Below are 24,485 nucleotides of genomic sequence, written 5' to 3' on the forward strand. Positions count from 1 at the left end.
TCATGCCTAAGGCAGGACTAGAACTTGTCTCCTGCTCTCTAGCCTGGTGCCTTAACTACTACACCACACTGGCTCTCTTATGTATAAATATGTATATATTTATCACATAGGCATATATGTTACTTGATATTTATTAAAACTATTGCACAAACTGAGGTATTTTCCTTACATATACTGTGTGTGCAATAATAATTTGGTTTGAGTCTGTAGCAATACACCTCATTTACTGAGGAGTTATTCTATAATGTTAGCCATTGCCTCTCAGGGCCATGAAATATTTCTTGTTACAGTAAAGTTCATGGGATATATTTTTTCTCAAATATTCAGTCAGCTTGAGTGATTTGGATTCTTCCTCTTTATATTTCATTCCAAGCTGTATATATTAATGGTGAGATAAAACTTCTGCAAAGAATCATCAAAAGCAAACTTATGAAACATTTTCTTCTTTCGTTTACAGAGATACATGATTCAACATTCAGTCTGAAAGCCTTTATTGAAAATATTTCATCATCACCCAGCTATGCCAGTATATATTTGCTTAACGAGATTCTCACTCTGGCAGAGGTAATTGTCTATATGTAGGTCATCTTTAAAATGCATGTTTTTACCTAATGTTAATGTAGGTACATGCATTTTAATATTCTTATGAGGAAATAAAACAATTATTCTAGTTTTAAAGAGCACCCAAATTTAGTTTGCTTAAGCTATAAGTATGCTCCTATATGTGCTGCATGTAGATAGTGCAGAAATTATAATTCTGATCATCAAATAAAAAACAAATTATATTAATGCTGCAAATAGTACAGCATGAAACAGTTATTTTTGTTTAAACTTGAAATAACTGAAACCTTAACTGTTCTGAAGAAAGCTAGGGCATCTCATCTTTTCTACAGCTTCAAACTTCACACTACATCTGATTTCCAAGTGACACGTAAGTGAGAGAGAAAGTGTCTGTTTCTAAAAGGCTGTATATACTTGGAAGCCGTAGCAACTGTAATGTTAGATGATGGGACAGGAAGCATTACCCAGTTCCCTGACTAAGAGGTCTTCCATACAGCAAAAGTATCAATAGTATTGATCCCCCAGGAGAACTTGCCACCTGCTGGTTGTACCAACAATGCAACAGCTATCCTATCTGTAAAGCAATTTATGTACCTCCCTCTCTCCCAATAATAGAAACACTTGATTGATGGGATTGGATTGGATTGGATTGATATCCAGCCTTTCATACAGCAGCTCACAGTGGCATATACAGTGCTCCATCTTTGCTTTAAGTTTCAGCATCTTTCCAGCACTGTTTAAGTCACAACCCAATAGACGCTTGTTTTTTTAAAAACAATTATAATTATTTAACAAGGAACCATTCCAATGCCAAGTATTTGTTATTTTAGAAGAATTCCCCAGTTGCAAAGGGTAGCCTGTTTTCCACTGGATGAAATTCTACTAATTTTATACAATCTTATGGTTATTGAAAGCATGCTCAGAAGTAGTGAACAGTATGTGTATGAACTGTTTAAACACATTTTCCTCCCACACAGTTTAATACCTTACAGTCAAAAGACTTCTGAGACTTCTAAATGCATTATTTTTACTTCGTTCAAATGAGCTTCCCTTGCGCACAGACTGAGACAAATATACATGACTACATGTAGACAAAATCATGGAGTGTATGTGGACCTTTTGGGTTGGGGGGATTCTAGAAAGTAGCTTCCTTCATTTCTGTAAAAAGGATGAAGGGATGAAGAAAATCTGATTCACAGACCTGGTGAATGGGAGGGACACTGAGCTATTTTCAACCTTGAAGAAAGAAAGTGAGCACAGGCTCTGCAAACTCTTGAATTGCAAACATGTAGATAGGGCCATCCTCACAGCATTTTAAAGCAAGAATAGAATTACTTTAGGCTTCCTGTTACTTCTGAAATCCTGTTGTTAGCCTATATTCTAATCTTTATACTAAATGTCATGCTCTTCCAAACTTTTGATCAACTCATTTTAGAAAATCTAGATCTAGTCAGAACTAGATCTATAGATATCTATATCTAGTCAGAACAAAATAACTCTATTTCATTATTTCTTATATGTAATTTTACTATATAGATGCAGAGGCAAAACTCTTCTCAAGCAAGCCTTAAAGTTGCTATCTGTGAGGTTATATCAGTGAATGCATCTTTGCAAAGTCTCCTTTGGGAAACCCTTGGAACAAACATCTATAAGCCATTCTGCCTCAACAATATGTCTCTTATGGAATCATTTTTTCAAGAATTCAGAACTCAGATTTCTAAAGTAAGTATCGGTCCACCTCTCATTCTCTCTCTCCCTCCCCTCCCTCTCTCCCCCGAGGGCAAAAGTGTTTACTACATATGACCTTTATCAAACTGCTTAGAAAAGGGCTCCCCCCGTCCAGTTTCTTTATTTAACAGGCTTCCCACTCTCTTAACTATTTAATCACCCTGCATATACAACCTTGAATCTGGTTATTTTGTAAAAGAGATATCATGAATTCCAAGAAATGAAAAAGAGTCATGGATGAAAGAGTAGCATTCATCTGTCTGAAAACAGGAATAGAAACTTCTCTCAGGTGAAGGATAAAAGCAGAAGATGAAAAATGTTGGAAGTAGTTGTTAAAATAGAAGCCCACCCATATGACGACAGCAGATATTGGTATTTAAATACTGGTCTGCTCTGTCATTGAGAAAGAAGGGATGGGTGGGTGGAGCTAGCAAATTAGGTGAACAAGAAACACTGAGCTTTCCTTTTCCTGTGATTAGCACAGATGAAATTCTTTCAGCTGAGTTATGATAATCAATGTGAGCTGAACTGGAATAATAGAATCAGGGAGCTGGAAGGGGCTATCTTGTTCACTGATCCAATTTCAGGGTAGGAATTCACAGGAAGAAAGGAAGACAAATACAACAAGTGCAGTAGTCATAGGAAGAGTTTGATTCTCCCCACCTGTATGGCCCTTTTCTTTAAAAACTGCTTTTCTACTATCTGCCACCTCTGTATGTGTCTCTTGGTCATACCACTTTGTCTTCAGACTAGTGAAAGATCCTAAGAAGAGAGGAAAAAAAATTAATGGAGAGAAACCTCTGTATTCCTGAGAAATATTTCAGTAAGGGCCATCCCCTATTCTGGTGTCATTCTTAAATCAGCAGAAAACTATGCCAACACAAAATCTGCTTACCCCTATTGCCAATCCCTATTCTGCCTCCACTGCCTGTGTTCTGACTCATGGCTGAGTGATACTGTCCTGATGGTGCTTATGCAAAGTATGATAAGCAAGGTGATAAATCCATTCCTCCAGTTTAGCGAGTCTTCCTCTTCCACATATAACCAGTTTGCAGGAAAAAATGCCTATCAATTATAGCATAGCAGCATAATTGGGGTGGGACTGGCTGCAAGACTCTGCCCATCATCTCTACATTCCTTTCTGCGCCCCTCCCTCCATTCTGTTGTATATGCCTGAGCTGAATGAAAGTCAGTGGGGGTGTAGTGGGATTTTGATCCCATAACTCCACTGTTTCACTCTTTCAGCCTTGTGCTATATCCTACAAAGGATTTAAAGTACCAATAGATGACCAATCTAGCCCTATACACAATTCTGGGCCTACAGCACAATGCTGCTGTATTACAACAGCAGAACGGTGGCAGATGAAGGGAGGGGAGGGGTATACTTGCATGAAGCTGTAACAGCCAAAAAGCCATTCTCTGATCTTATCCATCCCTAGTCACCTGATATAATGGGTGCTAACAGCGTAACATATTTTTGTACACCTTGTGATTACATTACATTTATGCTAGTACAACTGTGGACAACTTAAAGCTTTGGGGACTGGGAATGAGATAAAGGTACACTGTGAGCTAGTTGCTGAGTGCCTGAGTTGCAATCACGTGACCGTGGGGACACTGCGATGGCCTCAACTTGGAGGACTGGTCATAAGTCCCACTCTTTCAGAGCTGTTGTAACTTTGAACAGTCACTGAATGAATGGGTATAACCCGAGGACTACCTGTATAGCAAGAAAAAGGGTGGTCCATCTGTTACTCCTTTTTAAAAAGACGTCCTTTGCTTTCTCATTCTAGTTACAGAAGGATCCTTCTTATCAGAGGACTTTTGTCCAGGAAGCAGCATCATTTTTATCACTCATCTCCCAAGTGCAGAATGAAACTTCTATATGGAACCTCCTCCTGAGGGCCCCGGATATCATTCAAGGTGCCACCAAAGTGAAAGATATGGTTGATACCCTTCAGAGCACAAAAAGGTAAAAGAGAGGAAAGCTAAAAACTGTTGTGCTCAGTATTTCACTTACAGTAGTTCTGACTGTTGCACAAATGAACTCAGTTTTGGTGAACTGAGGTATTTTAAGGTTTCTTTCTAAATATCAAATTGGGTCCAATTATTCCCCAGTGGGTAGTGATTATTTCCATATGAAATAAAATAATGAGGGAAAAGTTTATCACTTTATCCTGAATTTATAGACTTTCAGTAAGATTTTTTTATAAAGCATGGTAAAATTAAATTTTGGCAGGAAAAAGGCCTGCATTATTATATTTATGAAGAAATGTGACAACAGAAATATACTTCTACTTTATAATGAATGGAAAATTGAATCAAATGAGTGCAGTTGAGTTCATTCTCATTATCCCACTTTTCTTGATGGGGGATGTTTCCTTTCAGTAGTAGCGGTTTCATTAGTGGCTGTCTCCTGGTAGCTGCCATTTTATCTTCCTAAAATGCCTTAGGCATTGGTTGGAAGTAACTTATTTTCTAAAGAGCCAACAGAATCAGCTCCCATGCTGTCAAAATCTTTTTTTTTTTTTTTTGGCCTTCAAGTCAGTGTTGACCCCTGGCAACTGCCTGGACAAGTCCCTGCAGTCAGGCAGTGGGGAAAAAAGAAAGGACTGTACAGGGAGCAGGGAGGGAATCACTGAAATAAATATGAGGAACAAATTAATACATTCTGCAATGTTTTCTCAAAGGCCGCTTCATATATTATTACACTGGTGTCTCGTTATATGAGAAAGCCACAGATGAGAATGCTGCTTTTAAACCAGTCCCTTCTGGGTCTTTCATGGTAACATTTTTTTGCAGATGAAAGGGGTTAGAAAAGGAGCAAGGGTCTGGCTGTAGATTTTATGTGAGTGTTGTTTTTCTGCTGCTATGAATTCTAGTTCTTTCAAGATTTTTTCAGGGACATTGCCTAAAAGCTTTTTAAAAATGTATATCATAGAGGAGCTGGGGATGTCCCTTACATGGAAACTTGTCAGTTTCTTTGGATATATTACATTATGCATTATTTTGGACAGGCTATAGGGAGTTAACCTTGGTGCCTACTTGTCAGGTTCATATGGATTCTTTTTGGCTTATAGAGGTGGACAAGGTAAATGGAGAAATGAAGGCCACTATCTGCTGTAGCAGGATGATGAAATTAGCCAGGTTGAGGAATGTATCCTTAAGCATGAGATGTATCTCTGCACACTTAAAGAAGGCTGTTTTCAGACCTTTGCTTAAAAAGACTACCCCTGACCTGGAAGATCTTTTAAATTATAGATTAGTTTAAATATTCCACCCTTGGGCAAGAGATCAAGAAAGTAGTGGCCTTACAACTACAGATACATGGGATTTTATCTGGGATACTATAGCAAGACTGTTTTGGTCACTGCAGTTAATGATCCATGCTGGAAATTAGATGGGGAAAATATGACACTGCTAGGTCTCCTGGGCCTCTCAGCAGCTTTCACTACCATTGACCATGGTGTCCCTCTGGATCCTCTGGTTGTATTGGGGTTCAGGGTCACTGTCTTGCAATGATTCTAATCCTACCAGTCAGGATGCATGCAAAAGATGGTGCTGGGGGGACCACTGCTTAACACCTAGGTGTCCTTCAGGGTTCTCTATACTGTTCAATACATGAAACCATTGGATATTATTTGGAGCTTTGGAAGGGTGCTATCTATTGTATTGTCGAAGGCTTTCACGGCCGGCATACGATGGCTGGTATGGGTCTTCCGGGCTGTGTGGCCGTGTTCTTGAAGTTTTGTTTCCTAACGTTTCGCCAGCACCTGTGACCGGCATCTTCAGAGTGCAGGAGCACAGACAGGAGCAGTTCTCTCTGTGCCCAGGGTGATGTGACCCTTTTGTGGGTATTTATAGAGATCTGGGGGGAAGGGGGATTGGGTGTGTGTGGGGGGGTTGAGTTACTGAGTGGGTGCTTGTGTATCTTCCTGGGGATTAGGCAGGGTTTTTTCTTATATTGAATTGTTAACATTGAATTGTAACTCAACCCCCCACACACACACAATCCCCCTTTCCCCCTCAGATCTCTATAAATACCCACAAAAGGGTCACATCACCCTGGGCACAGAGAGAACTGCTCCTGTCTGTGCTCCTGCACTCTGAAGATGCCGGTCACAGGTGCTGGTGAAACGTTAGGAAACAAAACTTCAAGAACACAGCCACACAGCCCGGAAGACCCACACCAGCCATTGGTGCTATCTATTGTTCCAATTCTAAGAAAATTATCAGTACCCTTGAAAGTTACTTAATCTCAATAATGGGCTAGAGAGAGAATAAGCTGAAACTAAATCCAGGCAAGGGGGTTGCTGTTGGTAAGGAACAAGCTAGACTCTGGAATCAAAGGGAGGTTGGTTCTGGATGGGGTTGTTATTCCCTCCAGAAGGCGCACATTTGCAGTTTGGGAGCGCTGCTTGATCAACAGCTATCAATGGATTTATGGGTAGCAGAGTACATTTGCACAATTATGGCTAATGTGCCAACTGTGATCCTTTGTGAGCTGGCTGGAATTAGCAACAGCATTCCTTTTACAATCTTCCTTGAATATTGCAGTGCACTGAACATGGAGCTACAGTTCAACATGATAAATGCTTTTGAATATCCTCCCATACCCAGAAGCACAACTATCTTGTATGCAAGAAAAGTCTTTCTCCTATGTGGTTCTCAGGCTGTAAAACATGCTCCCTAGGGAGATACATTGACCCCCCCCCCCATTAAGGAATATAAGAAAAACCCATCTCATCTGCTATGACTTTTATTGTTGATTTATTTCAATGTTCAATTTAAATTCCAATTTTAATTGTTTTAATGTTGCTTTAGTTTATATTTTTCATTTTTGTAATTGTAAGCTGCCTTGATTGTTGAAGAAATAGAAAAGCAAGGTAGAAATATAATAAACAAACAAAATCATTATAAATTAAAGGTAAGAGATGGAGGAGGAACCTGCTGATTTAGGAAACTGGATTACTTAAAGTCAAGTGATTGATAATTTCATGTTGCATTGTATTTAACACCAATGAAGTTGGGGATCAACTCAATATTAATTAGAGAGGGGAAGTGGGAGACCGGATTTGTGAAAGGCACAGAAAAGACAATGGGATAGAGAACAGATAGACTGGCTATAGCTATCTGCTTCCTATAAATATGTGGATTGGACCCTCCCTGCTAATGATATCTGCTTCCATGCAGTTCTTCTTGGTATAAGGAGAGGAGAAATGGAAAAAATAAGGCCTTCCTATAGTCGGGTGTCATTTCACAATCCTGCCAGATATGGGGGAAAAGAATAGGGTGCCTATTTTCTACTCTTCTCTGTAAGAGCTGATGACACCAATATATAAATAAGGACCAAAAGAGACCAGAAGCAGATGGAAGGGCAGAGTGTCTTTCTGTAGCCCAAATAAGTTTGGAGGGCATAATTATCAGATAGATTCCGTTCTCTATGTACGTGTCACTGTCTATGTTGATTGCAGTATTCTAATTTAGGGATGGGCAACTTTGAGTGTTTATCTTCTGATATTATTAATTTTTAGATTCTGAGGGTCGCAGAGGTTGGGTAGGGCTGAAAATTGTGTCCCCTTTCTCAAACATGATGTTTCATGTTGGCTTGACACATTCAATTTGTGATTTATTTTGAATGAACAACTTCATTAAAAAAATAAGTGCCAATTTTTGGTGGAACAATATGGGGGAGTTGCAGAAGTAGAGTTCTGGGCATGTGCAGATCATACTCAGGACATTTGCATGATCCAGTTGCATGATGATACTCAGGACATTTTCTTTCTTTTTTTAAAGGTTTATGAATACAGAAGGAAAGAGTGACAATAGTCCCCAAATGATTCTAAATATGATTAGCTGGCTGTCTACTTTGAACTGTTCAGAACAAGGTAAGACTAGTCCATTTGGTTATGCCTTTATCAGAGACCTAACTAATGCTAATGGAAACTCCTGTAAGATAAACCAAAATAATTGTATTCAGACTTGTAATAAACCATGTTCTTGCTTAAGGTCTCTTAGATAGTTAATTGAACATAGACAAAATTCTCCCCCAATACAGCATTTGGCAAGAGAAAAGCTGACATTACTGTAGAGTATTGTAGCCAATGTGTAAGATTCTTATTTTAAATACTAATCTGTTAAATATGAAAGAGATTCTCTTCACTCATTCTTCCTGATGAACTTTGGCAGTGGCATGTCAGCCCCGGTTTGTCTTACCAGATTTCTCAATAAACAAACAGATACTGCATAATGATCTGAAACAACCCTGAAGACACACATTAGCAAGGTGGAAGACATGCTTTGTACTCTTCTTGGGAAAACCACAAAAGAAGCAGTTAATCTCAGAGAGGCATCTGTGAGGTTCCTTCCAATGTTATTATTTTATGGGCAGAGAGATGGCACATACATTTTAAGTAATAAAACAATAATATCATCACACAGTTGAAAAGACTGCAATTAAAATTAGTGATTTAACTCGTTTCTTGGTTGGCTTGTTTTTGTAGACAAAAATAATTTCTCAATAAATTACATTTGTGAACAACCCGTTTCCTGGAAAAAGATTCAGAGTTTATTTGCTAAAATGAAAGATGTTTTAAGGTAAGTTCTGAGTCAAAGTCATTCTTTCTGCTGCTGTAAAATGTTATGTCAAAAGAAATGAATATTCAGTGGAGAACTTTCCAGAAATTACCCTGTTTTCTTCCAATCATTTGAGTATTTCTCTAGTTCCTGTTACATTATTAAGAAAACACGCATATAAACTTATCAGCATTTGACTGAAATATACAGTACACACGTGAAAGCTAGTATTCATATAAGATCAACAGGAGAACTATGCATTTCTACCCAGAAATGAGTTCCATTGTTTTCAGTGGATTAATTAATTTATAAAGTAAACTGATTTGTAATTTCAGCATATGACAATAAACTTCATAAAAATATAATTCAATGGAACAGACATGAACTTTGAATTGCCACATTTCAGCTGAATGTGGAGCTGCTTCATGGGTAGCTACTTCCACTGAAAATGCTCCCATGTGTCAATGTGCCTTAAAATAGCAAGGACTACTATTTGCACATTGATTGAAGTAGTAGGAAAGAGCAGATTAGATCTCCTCTATACATCAGCAACTGTATCTTTTGCAGTAAGCATTTAAGATACCATCCACAGACATTAATAGAGGCTATTAATAGAGTTTTTTTAATATTTCTGGTTTGGGCAGAGAAGAGGAATCTGAGGATTGAAAAGTGACAGCGCCTTGGAAGAAGACAAAAAGCTGGGTCAGGAACCATGAGGGACAGTATTTGGCTCTCATTCTAGCATTCTCCATGTCTGATTGGAATCTTAGTTAAAACCAGCCCTAAACATAAGGCTTATGTTTAATGGCAAAATATGATTGATTAAAAACAGAAGCAAATGCTTACAAGGTGTAAGGAGGAAATGGGTGGGGAGACAGTTAGATTATAAAAAGACTATCACAAAAAGGCAAAAATTTGACACCTAGATAGTTGTTCTGAAAGGGGAAACATATTTCATGGCATTTTCATCATTTTTATTCTAAGATAAATTATGCACTGAAAATAATACACTGATTTTATATTTCTGTATATTTTTATTACAGGAATCTTTTAGCTCTTGATTTTGCTGATGAAGATTTTAAGACTGGCCATTTTTTAAAGGATTTTAAAAAATTTACAAAATCTCAGAATAGCTTGAAGAGGATGCCATTATTTGACTTAATCACTGACTTAAAAGAAATTCAAAATATCCACAATTTAAACAGGAGCATCAGGGATCCAGTGCTTTTAAATAAGATTATTTTTAAAGCCAAAAAGGCATGGCAAACTATTAAAATGAGTACTGTCCTCAAATTCCGTTTCCTGCCTGAAAAATCTAGAAGTTACTTAACTTCACTGAAAGAAGTGCCATCATTGTTAGTAAACTTTCTGCTTAAACCTGCAACAACTGACAATTTTCTTGAGAAATTCCTGGTACTTCAGAAAATATTTGATATCATAGCAAATAGCAGCAGAAATCATAACTACTTACTGTTCTCTTCCCTGATCCACATGATGCAGAAAATCCAGAATTCCATTAATGAATCTCAGTGGAATGAATTCAATACTTATTGGCATATTGGTGAAAAACTGAGGTCTGCAAAATGGAGTGATACAGCCTTTCTTGTCTATAGACAGATTTTAGATATATTACATGACAATCTGTATATCAACCATGACAACTTTGGACTTCCATTGGAAATAGAACTTGAGCAAATGATTAAATTTGTAAACCATTTATTGAATGAGTATGATATAGGGAGCATTAAGGGAGCAAATGTTTCAATGGTTTTAAACACTATCTTGAAAAGTTTACAAGTGTTAGAGAACCTGGAGAAAAAGTACATCAGTGAATTCATTATTGTTAATCCACTAATGAATACCAGTAATGAAACTGTACAAAAATTATTTCAGATAATTAAGGAGGGCATAAATATGCTTTCTGATCCCAGTCTAACAGAAACATTCAATATTAAAAAAATTGATACGCTCCTCAGATATTCACAAGCATTATCTTTGCTGGATTTATATATGACTCCAGTGTGGCAAAATTCTTCAATGCAAGCAAAAATGTTGCAACTGTTGTATTTAACACCAAGCCTTCTAATGGGAGACATTCAGACTAGCAAAAGGTTCTCAAACTGCACTGTTAAGGACTTCCAACTCATTGCAATTGAAGTATTTTTCAATAATGCCACACTAAAGGAAGCCTTAAGAGAAAGCAAATGTAATTTCCTTTTCTCTTCTCTGGATTTTGAAAACCAAACAACCTATCACTATACATTTACTCAATTGTTTCAGCTTGCAATAAAAAATCTGAAATCAGCATCACTTTTTGAGACAGTCCAGGAAAACAAAAGGAAACACTTCTCAGATGAATTTCAGTGTCTTATCAAATCATTACAAGTTTCATCAGGTTTTCTGTCCAAATTAATTGAGTTCCATAAATATCAGAATCCCTGGGTACAAAAGATGCATAGAAATCTAAGAGCCCTCTCTCTTGACCTGTCTCAAAGTAATCTGACTTGCAAAGAGCCATTGCTTAGCAATATCATCGACAAAATTTCTGCTTTACGGATTCAGAGTCCTTTCATTTTGAACAGAACAGAAGTGGATGCACAAAATCTCCTGGATAACCTGTCAGTTTGGAATCAAACTTCTGTACCTTCTTTTTTGCTACATAATAAACACCAAGAGATTGCAGCAAAGATTTTAGAAGTGAGCAAAATGAGTAAAAATTTTGTTAACCAATCAAAGTGGAATGATTTCTCAGAGCTCTTGAGTGAGACTGCAGAAATATTGAACTCCAAACAGAATGTGACAAATACAAAGGAGTATGTTCAACTGCTAGAAATGTCCAGAAAAGCACTAATTCTTGTTGGCATAGGATTAGCCAACAAGGAAAAAGAAACATACAAGTTTCTTGAAACTTTAACCTGGGGGATGCAAGTTTCCTCTTTAGAAGATGCATTAGATTTGTTAACATTGTTCCTGAATTCCAGCTCTGACATAGATTACAAAACCTATTTTGGAAAAAAAATTAATACTTTTTTATCCCCTACTGATGCTCTCTCTCAAAGACTTTTCTACATTAATCCTTATCGAGAACAAATCAAACAGGCATTAAACAAAACTACAAGAATATTGAATAAATTGTTTTTAAATAAGATCAACTTAAAACTTGCAATGATATGGAGAACTATCCAGAAGATGATGTCTATAGCAACCACCTGGTTTCCAGAGAATATACCATGGGCTTTTGATGCAAGAGAAGAAATTCCTTTGACATTTTCAGATTTTCTTCTTAAATCTTCAGTAATAGAAGCCATTCTGGAGCCATTCCTGACCCCTCAGAATAACTATCATAGTAAAACAAGCGTAAACCTGATTACTTATCTTTCAAGATTAATGCAAAGAATCCAAAATGCAACAAAAAAATCCTGGTCAAATGAGTTGAAGGCCTTTGTGAATATTCATAGTGATCTGAGACCTGTAATATTGCATAACGCACTTATTTTAAATACATTATATAAACATTTCTCTTTACTGAATAATGTTTCTAATCTTCATTGTAACCCAGAACTGCAAGGGTTAACTCGATTTTTATCCCACATACTACAAAAATATGATGAAGAAAACCCACAGAGTAACACCTCAGAAATAATCAATATTGCTGTTAGGAATCTGTTATTTCAGCAAAAGTTTGGACATCAATTTAACCTCAGTCGATTAGAAACCATCCCCCCATTAGCTAACAATAGCCATACAATCATTCAAAGTGTGTATGACATACTGAATCAAGGAACAATAATACTATCCGACAGCAAATTGGAAGAAACTGATAAAGGAAAAATTGCCTCCTTGTATGGTTTTTCACAATTTCTGTTTCAAAAGGAGTTCAATGAGTCTTTCTTAGGGCATAGAAATTCAGCAGAAACAAAAATAGTGGATGTCTTATATTTAACTCTGAGTCCGTTTTTAGATATTTGGAACAATAGAACTGGAATGCCACATAACTGCAGTGTCCAAGATGTAATTCACATAATTTTTCAAGTGCTGTTCAAAAATATCACTCTCTCTGAGGCACTTAAACAAAGCCATTGTGAACTGCTTTTTACTTCTGTGGACTTTGAAAACAGAACAAATCAAACATTGATTGACTTGTTCCTTTTCTCCCTAAGAAATTTCCAGCAGACTCTAAAATTAACAAATCTTTACCAAAAAAATAATGTATATTTTTCAAATGATTTGTCATGCATCATCAAATCACTACAATTTTCCTCTGGCTTGCTTTTGAAAATGGATATACTCTTTGATTTCCAACATCCTTGGATAGAGGAGATGTATTCAACTTTAGCAACAATTTCTAAAGAGTTACCATCAAGTAACTCAAGCTGTTTCATCCCAGTTCTTGATGGTGTAAATAATGTAAATTATAACCCTTCAAAAATTGCCTCACTTTTTTCGGGTAATGAAACAGAATATTATATACAAAATTTCACTGACAAATTAGTAGACTGGAATGATTTATCAATATTCTTCAAGCCGCTTCAAAACTATGCACATCTAAACATTCCTGTGACTGATGCCACACAAATAGATGAAGAAGAAATCTCTATTCCTTCTAAAAGTAATTTTTCAAAGATTTGGACTATGTTGTCCAAGTGGTACCATACAGAAACTGAGATTGCAAGATATGGCTTGGAAATTATGGGAAAAGTTCTGGATCACAATGAGTTAATTCCAGAAATATTTAATGCCAGTATTTCTATTTTAAACTATTGGGATTTACTGAAGGAGCTTAAATCAAATCCAGATCCAAATTTGCTGTCAAAGAGAACTGAGCTGCAATATAAATTTGACCATGCTAAGCATCCTTTTGTCATGGTTGCAGAAACACTTTTGAATAAGACATTTTGGAAAGAATGGGAACAAGCACCATCTCCAAACAGTTTGATTGCACAGTAAGTAATGTTTCATAATTAGTTGAAGGAAGAGAAATTCAGGCAAACATTAAAATAATAAGAAATATTTTTGAGATGAGGTTGACATAAGAAACAATATTGTACAAAATATTCAGAATAATGCAGAATAACAGAGGTCTGGTTCATAATTATTTTTTAAATGTATTTTTATGTATAGTTGACAGGATGAACTCACAACAGAGCAGAGAGGGGCTTCATATGTAGTAGTACGCTTGTGTATCTTTTGGTAACCTCATGTGACTGCCAAAATCCATTTTCTGGTCAAACAGTAATTGCTCTATTTCCTCTTTGTGTTGGATTAGATCCCTGCAATGCTATGTTTGCTTAGCTGGAAATGTCTCACGGCATTCAGTGGTATGCAAAGGACTGCAATCTCAATTAGCATAAGGATAGTATGAATATGGAGAACTATTCAGGAGAATTCTAGAGTGTTGGATGGGAGCATTATAAGAAGAGAGTCTTGGGTGAGAGGAGGACAAAGAAACAGCAGATCAGGGTGTGCCTATTGGAAACAAACCAACTCTCCCCCTCAACTACAGCTGCCTTTACAAAAGTCCCAGGCAGCAGTTTCTCTTCCTTTCCTCTTGGGTGCTGTATCTGTCTTGCACCTCCTCCATCCTTGCCTCCATCTGAATCCAGTCTGCTTCTCTTCCTCTCAGCTTTGTAAGGTATGATCCTCTCCCTAACAGAGTTAAGTAGGCGTTCCCTTGCTAGTGAAACTTGCCAGTCTCTCTGTGTTAAAGTTGATCAAATTACCAACTGAACTGAATCCCCCCACCCCACCCCAAGTTGCTCATTCCCTTTATAGCTGCAGGGAATGGAGTATCAACCAAGCCCAGTACTGTTGGCTCCCTTTTGAGTCATCGTTCTCTGTCTTGAAAGTTTATCTCAGATTCCCTTTATTTCCCAGTTTGTTTCCCATTAGGCTAACCATTTCCATTTCTTTCGCCTTCTCCTAGCCATTGCTCCCAGGCTATGCTTCTTTTGCTCCTCTCCATTCTCCCCAGGTGCGTGTGCATGGGAGTCAGTGTGATGGACTGTCTAACAGACCCCAGGAAAGTGGAAGAGGAAACAAGATCATTACAAAAGAGACACCCAGCCCAGGGGAGGGGGGAAGCATCAGCAGGAGACTCAGAGCAACTCTGTTTACACATGGTATATCACAAAATGGAGTCTTCAGATTCATATAATGTATGGAATATATAACCTTAACTGTGCTTTAGTAATGCATAGACAGTTGAGATTTGGGAGATAAGAGTAGTGTGTTACATATAGCTAACCTGCATGAATGTCATCAATTGGCCTACTCTAAACAACTGCTTTAATGTGTTTTCTATACAATACAGAAGTTCCATAGAAGTTGCTAGGTATACGTTGAGCAGGAGTATTGCTTTGATAGGCTTTCAAGATCCTGTTACGTTACCCTAGTAACAGTAAACATCTTTTGAGAAATCCAAGTGGTTCTTGTTTTCTGAGTTGGCCAGCTTTGTGGGGCTTGACAATAAGTCCCATGCACCCACAGCTTTTTATACATTTCCTAGCTGATCTAAGTTTTGTTTCTTCCCTCTTTATTCTTTAGGAAACTCTCTCCTTTCTGTATATCTTCAATTCTGGTTTCTTGGTGGGCCTCATGCTGTCTACCAAAAAGCCCCTTTCTCCTCCTGTGATCTCTATTATCATAGTATATCTGAGTATTTCCTCTGCTTCTGCCTTTTCCCAGTTACAGCCTTGTGCAACCAGATCCCTAACATTCAGTTTAACATCCCTGTTTTTTCCTTGCAAAGCTCTACAAATTTGCACCAGATGCATTTATTACCCAACTCTACTGCAATTCTCTGAATTGCACTAGCAAGAGAGAGATTGTGTGGGACCTAGAGTTTATGGATATACAGCTTGTAAATGGCTGTCTGATAATCTTTGACAGTGACAATGGTCAGGTGTGGCACATGATCTTTGATGTAGTCTAGAGAATTTTGTGTTTTCTTAGTTCCAATAAAAATAATTGCAGCACTTAGTAAACATTTTACTAAGCAAATCTCAATAGTTTCAGGATTAAACTGCAATCTTAAATTCACTCAGAAGAAAATCCAATTGAATAGATTAGAACCAATTTGTTTAGGGTTGTGTTGTGCAACTCTATAATCTCAGTGGATTTTTAGATCTGTTCATTTGGTCTGTTACAGAATCAGAAACTTCTTGTTGCACTAATATCTAAGATTATTTGGAAAGATCTGGGAGGGTCTTACTGATTGTTTTTTCTGAGCCCAAATCTAAGAAGTTTAGAAAATGATTCTTGGTAATTTGTTAATTATGGTTGAGTATTCAGTGATATAAGTCTACTGAATTAAGTAGAACTCTTCTTATTTAGGATCTGTTAACTACTAGAAAGCAAAATTTTGGTACGATTCCTGAATTAAACTGGTTTAGTGCCACTCTAAGTAAGCTGCAGACTTTCTTTGATTGAAATACTTTGATTGTAAGCCATTCTTTAATGTGTGCAGCTTCACATGAGATGGGCCTGTTTTTTGTTTTGTTTTGTCCCAGGTTTCTGTTTTCAGAATTTGAAAATGTCTTCCTAAAAACATCTCATAATGGTGACTTCTCATCATATTTTATTTGCATACTGAATGTGTTTGAAGGGCAAGATGGTGAATTGCCAGGTAACACATATTTCGATAATAGCATACAGTATATTTGTTTTTAAATCTTTCCCTTGTGAAAGAGTTTAATGCCTCCTATGGCAGCTGGATGCTCTATGGCCACACTAACTGCAGTTCATGCCCAGATAAAACCCAGGAAGCCTGATCAAGAAAAACCTACTGGATCTGTTCCCCCCACATTTAATAAATATGCATCTGCCATTTATGCTGATAACAATAGTAGCATAAGTCTTAATGCAACTGTGGTAGAAACATTATTTCATAAAGTTTTATTGGGGACTTATCTTAAGAAAAGTGACTGAAGACCCCATATTGCAGTGGCATTAGAAGTTGGTGAATTAAAAACTTACAGAGAGAAACATTTTTCATTTTAGTTAATACAGATTAATGGTTCTAGGTTAAACCTAAAGAAAGAAAATACATTCTGAATTCATTCAACGGAAAAGCTATTTGATGAAAGAAAGAGCATTCTAAAGTTAACTCAGGATAAAAATATGTGATGGGTTTAGAAAGTTTATCCACTGGATGAACCTTAGAATGTTCTTTGGAAATGAACAGCCAATGCAAAGACTTGTTTCTGTTTGTGACAAAGAGCTGGAACATGAAACAGGGCAATAAAGAAGAGGGGTTTGGGGCATTGTTTAATGTGCATGCAGATTTAATTCCTACATTTTCTTTTAAAGCTTGATTCAGCTCATGATGGTTAAATGTATATTTTTTTTCCAATTCTGTTTTTATCTAAAGGAATTTCAGGTTTAAGTGGAAGATATGGGTAGGGAAACTGTTTCACTTCCAACTATTTTAAACAGAAATCAAATACAGTGGTACCTCGGGTTACGAATTTAATCCGTTCCGTGACTCTGGTCGCAACCTGATTTGTTCGCAACCCGAAGCAAATTTTCCCATAAGGTTCAATGTAATTACCGTTAATCCATTCCGGCGTCCGCGGACCACACGGCAGGGCGGAAAAATGGCCGCGGACCACGTGGCATGGGCGGAAAATGGCCGTGGACCACATGTGATGGCGGAAAATGGCCGCAGATCCGGTTCGTACCCCGAGGCAGAGTTCGCAAACCGAGGTAAATTGTTGCGGCCGGAGCTGGTCGCAACTCAAAAAGTTCGTAAGCAGAGGCGTTCGTACCCCGAGGTACCACTGTATATCATAGTTGCCATTCAGTGAAGCTAATCTAAGGGACAAACACTTGCTGGTACAACATTGCTTTTGCTAGTTTGCAAAATGCCTGTTAGTGTTTGTTAGGGATAGTGGAAATCTACCAAAAAGAAATGCAGTAGTTACAATTAACTAGCTGTTGTTGTTTCTTACAGGAAATTGTACTCTTCCTCCAAAAATAAAAGAGCTAAAAGGAGTCCTTTTTACTTCCCAAAATGCTTATGCCACAGTTCCAGAGATTCTGATGTTAAAAGTAAGTAAACGTATAATTTGGATGCGAAAAATAGCAATGATATGAAAGTGCACGCTCTAAGCTGTTACTAAGGCTTAACAAGTTTTCAAAGTTTAGATGGCCGCTTTTCCTAGGGAAAAATAAGATTGCAAGGGAAAAGGACAGAGAGGTGCTCCCCACCCGCTGCTTCTCTGCTCCCAGTTCTTCTGCCCCTTGCTTCTTCAGCTATGCATCCGAAGTCCTGCACTGAGCGCAGTTTGGAGCAGGAGTGAGAAAGGGCTAACCTCTTTTTTCAGAGCTAGAAGAAGCCAGTTCTTCCGCCTGTATTTTATCAGGGCTGTCTCTAGATATTTAGGCGCCCTATGCAAAGTCATATTCTGGCGCCCCCTGCCTTTTGGCTCATCTTCCGATTTTGTTAGGAATTTCGAAACGGCGCCCTCTTGTTCTTTTCTTTCTTTGAGCTTTTGAGGTATACCCTTATGATTTTCAGTTCGGACATTTTTTTTCTTTTCTCAGACATTTTCACCCTATTTACACAGTAAGTAACTTTAATTGCATCAGCACCCATTGTTGTCTTATGGCAACCATTCTGGCCATTAAATTTTATTTAACCCTTGAGTGGGCTGGCTGGCTCGCGGAGTGCGCTGTTACCTCTTGTAACTTTGATAAGCTGATAGTTACGCGACTCGTTCGCTCAGGACTTTCCTTTCAGACTTTGTCTTGCTTCAGTAATATTATCAGCTTCCTGAGGTCAATAATTGTAATAATATATTTTTTTCATGATCTGCAGCATCTGATTAGTGTGCTGTTCACTACCTCTCCACCGACTTTGTGGATAAGTGTTTTCAAAAAGCGTAGAAAGAAGTTCTAAGGCAATAAGGAAAGATTATCATATGTTATACTCATATTGTGTATTTTAGAAGTCTTTTCAATTTTAGTGCCCTCTAAAATTTGGTGACCTAGGCGACTGCCTAGTTTGCCTAGGTCTGGGCCCTGATTATGTGCAAAGGCTTTCACCATTCTCATGAAATAGTATTTCCCTGCAGTATTGCCTAGTTTTCTTTCATTCTTTTTATTACTCATTTGTGACTAATTTTGTGTCCATTTTGATTGTTTAAAGCTAACCCGACTGCAAGGCTTAACATCACTCCTTTGCGATTATGAGAGCATTAGATGGTTGCAGCAAACATGCCAGCTCCCTGATGTTAGTTTTGCAAAGTTGTGCAATCAAAGTGAATTCCACAAGACACTTCTTCACAGCAGAAAACGAAGCGATCCTCCACTGACCAATTTAATTAGCCACAGAGGTCTCTTTGGAGAATTTCAGGAAATAGTGGTTGGGAATCCCCAAAAGCTTCTGCAACAAATTAAGTGGTAAGATCTTTTGCAAGTAATCTGTATCAATTAATGTCTGTTGGAGAGGGCAAATACTTACTCCTTTCTTTTCTTCAAAAAGGTTAAAAGAAAATGTCCCTCAACTTAAATATTTCCGTGATATCGCTAAGCATATCTCTTCCTTGAATTCTATAATGAATATCACTAAGAATACACCACATTCCAGAAAACAAGGTAATCTTTGCTTCCAGCAATTATTGATTGATTGATTTTTCTTTATTCTGGTTTTCTGCCTGCACCATTTTTCTAAAGTTTTAAACTAAGTTTGTTGGAGAACTTAGGTGTGATAAGATAGGTGGGTTAAACCTTATGAAAGTTAGATGTATCCATTTTGTTTATTGATTTTGCAGCCAGAAACACCCCCCCCCAACTTTTTAAAATCTCCAGTGACTGTTGGTGGGGGCATAGTCAGTAACATGATGACAGCATTTGAAAGACAAACTTCTTTTTTATTTGGTGGAGGTGTGTAGATGGTTGGTTTCATTTAATATGGGGAAAATGCCATCAAAAATTGCCAGGGCTATCTGGGGGTGTGTTGGGTAGAAGAATAGGGCTGGGAGGGCCTTGGGTTACCAACCTCCAATCTAGAGTGAAAAATTGTGAAGAGTGGGGCTAAAACCAGTCAAGCACAGGAAAAGCCATGTGACATTTTTATACAATGCTTAAGTACACATATGTTAGGTATGCTGGCCAAACACAAAAGCTGTACAGTAATTATATAAAAATTTAGTTTTGCCATGTGAATGGAATACTTCTAATGGATAAAAACTTTGTTCAGAATTCTGTCCCCAAAATAGTTTTTTTAAAAAACTAAATATTACCATAGAGCCTCTTGGTCCTTTTAAAAAAACCATTTGGGCCAATATATTTGCACAATATATTATATTTTATTTGGCATTTTAGATTTTAAAATGCCAAATAAAATATAAGGAATAGGAAGGGGAAGGAAAATGATTGCAGTATGTGTTTTGGGATGCCACCCTGGAAGATGATCCAGGGAGTAGAGCTGGACCAGAATGCAGTGTCCCAGGTGTAGTGCTGCTTCTCCAAGATCCCAGCAACATCCTTGAATGTTTACTGGCTTGGTGGGTTGGGGGGACTAATTTAAAGGTCTCACAGTGAAACCACACATGGGTGAAGCCCAGGCTACCTACAGGAAGATCTACTCCCATGCCTTCTCCATTTGTCAGTGTGGGTTGTGCCCTGAATATGTTTCAGCTTTTTTGTAGTAAGGGAAGAAACTGCCTCTTCAGAGACAGTAAGCCTCATCCTTGTTATAGTTTAGAATCACAGATTCAAATCAAAGAGTATGTTTCTGCCATTTAAGCCATTTATGGAAAGGTTAAAAATAGCCAGCGTAAGCAACACTCTGAAAATGTTGGCTTTGACATTTTATGTGGTTCTTTATGAGGGTCTCAACAAATGAAGCATTGAAATGCTTACATATCTGACTTGAGAATAACAGAACATTCTAAGGCCACTCAGAACTAAGACCAAACAAATAATTGAGATAACGATCTATTGTGTAAATGCCACAGTGTTCCAGTATGATAGCAAATGCTACAAACAACGGATTGCATGGCTATGTAATGTCATATCTCCCTTCTCAAACTGCCTTTTCCCAAAGCTGGCCATATGCAGCTCCTTCAATCTCTGTTCATAGGATTTCTTTTCTAGTACTCTGATCATCCAAATTACCCTTCTTTGAACCTGCTCTAATTTCTCTGAATCCTTCTTAAATTGTCATGCCTTGAACTGGACACAGAACTTCAGGTGAGGTCTAACTGAATCAGAATACTTACTTAAAATGTATTTATTTATTTATTAAATTTATCTCCGCCCATCTCCCCCTAATGGGGGACTTTGGGCGGCTCACAAAATCCATTAAAACAATAAATATATAAAACATAAAAACTATACAAAACATTACCAAACAAGAAAAAGTCCAAGAGGCTGATGGTTACCACAGCTGCAGACGACAGGCCTCTAAGGGGCTAGCCATCCCCACACTTGGTGACTTCCCTCCCCACCCTAGGCCAAGTGGCAGAGCCAGGTCTTCAGATCTCTCCGAAGGCCAGGAGTGAAGGGGCCAATCTCACCTCCAGGGCAAGATATTCCAAAGGGTGGGGGCTTTCTGCCCCAAAATTGGAAATTATACTTCTGTTGATGCACCTACAACTACACTTGCCTGCTTTGCAGTTATAACATACTGCTGGCTCATATTCAGTTTGTAGTCAACTGAAACTGTTAGGACCATTCATTCTGCAACTGTTTGAAATTACAGTGGTGCTGAAAAAGAAAACTTATGACCGGTCCTTGAAGTTGTGGCTCTACCAGCACCCCCACTGTCATGTGATCCGGATCTGGGCACTTGGCAACCTGTTCACACTTACGACCAGTTGCCAAGCATCCTGCGATCACGTGATTGCCATTTGCAACCTTCTCTGCTGGCTCCCCCAGAAAGTCAATGGGGAAGTCAGTAGGGAAGGTCGTAAATCATGGGTAAACCTCCCCAACGCCTCTGCACTCACACCACACTGGCCATTCATGCACCCTCCCTGTCCTGCGCCACACCCATGTGCACTTCCCCTGACCCATGTGGCACCTTTTGCACACCTCTGTGTACCCCTGCACACTCTCCGTGTGGTACCTCTTGTGCACCCCCACGCACCCTCCCCGACCCCCACAGTGCCTCTTGCGAACTGCTGCGCACCCTCCCCAGCCCATGTGGTGCCTCTTGTGCAACCTCCACAGCTCGTGTGGCACCTCTCATGCATCCACCCCAACCCGTGCAACGCTTCTCACGCACCTCTGCACCCTCCCCAACATGTGCATCCCTGCACATCTCCACACACACCCCAACCTGTGTGGCACCTCTCACGCACCAATCCTGATCTGTGTGGTGCCTCTCGCGCACCCCTGCTCACCTTTCCCGACATGTGTGGGGCCTCTTGTGCACCGCCACACACCCCTGTGCACCCTTCTTGACCTACACAGCACCTCTTGTGCATTGTGCACACTCCCTGACCCATGTGGGAGGGACCCATGACCCTCTTGTGCATTGCCACACACACCCTGCACCCTCCCCAACCCATAAAGTGCCTCTTGTGCACTGCCGTGCACCCTCCCCTTGAATTTTTTTTTTTTCAGTGGGGACTGGTAAAGAAGCAAATAGAATATACTGCCGATCACCAAACATTCAGCTGATATGATTTGAACAAGATGGGAAATTAAAAATGCATTTAAAGAGATGCATTTCTTAGGCTTCTGGAATGAAAGTGTCAGATAAAGTTTAACAGGTATGAAAGTACTGTCTTGATTTTCCATAAACAGATATGATTTCTTTTTTAAATAGTGCCACTTCTATGTTTCTAAAATGTCTTTTTTTAAAAAAAATATGACCTAAATACTGTATGAATACTAAATAACTTGAAATGTATGTACTTGCTCAAGTTTCTCTTTAGTATAGAAATACAAATTATTTGTAAATAGGGGAATAAACGTTTTGAATATTTTCTTGTTCAGTTTATTACCTTATAGCATAAGGCATTTTTATTTTCCAAACCATCTTTTAAGTACTCTGTTTATAACATTTTCTGAAGGCTGGAGTAAAACAGACTTTAATTTTAAACTTTTATTCTATGATGTTTTAAAGATATGATCGTAGATCTGTTCCGAAACGTTGATGGCCTCAAGAATGATCTCAAAAATATTGTAGGAATGTCTACAGACAGTATCAGTGCTTTGACAGAAATGCCTCTTCCAGAAAACAAAACACAGGCAAGTTTATTATGAATAATAGCTACAACCTTAGCTGACTTTTCACAGAGCTTATACCATAGACACTCATCTGCGTAAAAACTCAGTGACTGAATGATTGATATCAGTGGGTAGCTCATCTTTTTCACTGATGTATCTGTCTATAAAGTGTGTTCCCCCCTAAATCAAATTGCAATATTTCAGCCTATGATAGTCTGACATTCTATTCAGCAGGCAAAAAAGTGATGCTGATACATAGATGAAAAAATCTTCAAATTCCAGTGCTACTGCTGTAAAGGTAATTGTTGAGAGAAAGGGTCATTAAAGAATAAACTGGCTGAATGTCAGATGATGTCCCAAACTGACAGGCACACACAGAGAACTAGGCAGTGCCTTCCAGAAGGTTTAACCTCTGTTTTTCACATTTTTTATCAGTCTGTATGAGTAAGGCTTATAAAACGCTATGCTGCCTTTCAGGGTTACTGAACATGGTGTATGTTTCTGATTTTGCTTTTGGAAAGTATACCAGGCAGGTTTTTGAACTGGTAAACACACATAGCTTGTTTCACACTGCAATAAAAAAAGAGATGTGTATGTGTTCACCAGAGGAAAGAAAACCTATGTTAAACCACATCCAGCTCAGGAGGTGTTAGGCCAGAGAACAATATTGGAAACAGGAATATAGTTTATTGCTTGCTCTTCGTCAATAACTTCTTGTTCTTCATCATAAAGTACCAAGATACAAAAATTAATATATTGACAGTAAAGGCCCCAAGAAACAGAGTGCTTTGATTTGTATTTTTGCTTACAAGAGATTAAGAAGCCCCCTGATATGCAAATGGTATATAACTGCTGCTTTGCTATGTGGCCTAGGTCAGTGGTTTTTAAGAGAGCTGCTCAGTTCATCCTCATTGGAAAGAGTTTACTATTTACCATTCTACTTTTTCCCATGCCAATACAGCTGATATTTCAGATACTGCAGCTGGAGTCCTGTGATACTGATGCTGCTGATGCTAAGCTGGAATTTATAGCAAAGCAATTCTGCAACCTCTCCCTTGCAGAAAGGGCTCACAAGTCTTATCTTTTGGGGATCACACTTCTGCGTCACTTAGATGTCTACAAATTCATCTATAAGGTTTGTCTTGTGCGTTACACAACATATGTTTGGTTTTCTTTGCCATTCCATACATAATGGGAAAGAGATCCAGAGGATCAGCAGCCTACTTTAATGGATGGTGGATATATCAGTTTAATGGGACCAGATATGGTCTGGGCAACTACTGTGCTCCAACATGATTGAAACTAAAATATTATGAATATGATTAGAGATGAACAGCATAATCTTTAGCAGGTTTATTAGGAAGGGAGGAAATCCCACTAGCATTGATGGAGATACTCCCCAATAAATAGATGGCAGACAGAATTATGGAGCACAGGAT

The 24,485-nt window shown here is 38.3% G+C and overlaps 1 protein-coding gene across 1 annotated transcript in view; it reads left to right on the forward strand.

The window, feature by feature from the left end:
• Positions 1-24,485, forward strand: part of ABCA12 (ATP binding cassette subfamily A member 12) — a 128,442-nt gene that overhangs the window by 24,267 nt on the left and 79,690 nt on the right. The window contains exons 5-16 of the mRNA XM_088135812.1: positions 458-564; positions 2,098-2,283; positions 4,083-4,261; positions 8,086-8,177; positions 8,793-8,886; positions 9,909-13,808; positions 16,374-16,489; positions 17,816-17,913; positions 19,013-19,266; positions 19,349-19,461; positions 22,943-23,067; positions 24,008-24,181. Coding sequence (XP_087991938.1) covers positions 458-564; positions 2,098-2,283; positions 4,083-4,261; positions 8,086-8,177; positions 8,793-8,886; positions 9,909-13,808; positions 16,374-16,489; positions 17,816-17,913; positions 19,013-19,266; positions 19,349-19,461; positions 22,943-23,067; positions 24,008-24,181 — 5,438 coding nt within the window. The remainder of the gene's footprint in view (positions 1-457; positions 565-2,097; positions 2,284-4,082; positions 4,262-8,085; positions 8,178-8,792; positions 8,887-9,908; positions 13,809-16,373; positions 16,490-17,815; positions 17,914-19,012; positions 19,267-19,348; positions 19,462-22,942; positions 23,068-24,007; positions 24,182-24,485) is intronic.

The sequence above is a fragment of the Python bivittatus genome, unplaced genomic scaffold (assembly GCF_059951505.1).
Source record: "Python bivittatus isolate LINGU-HERP-01145 unplaced genomic scaffold, Pbiv_v1 ctg000200_np1212, whole genome shotgun sequence".
Classification (NCBI taxonomy): Eukaryota; Metazoa; Chordata; class Lepidosauria; order Squamata; family Pythonidae; genus Python; species Python bivittatus.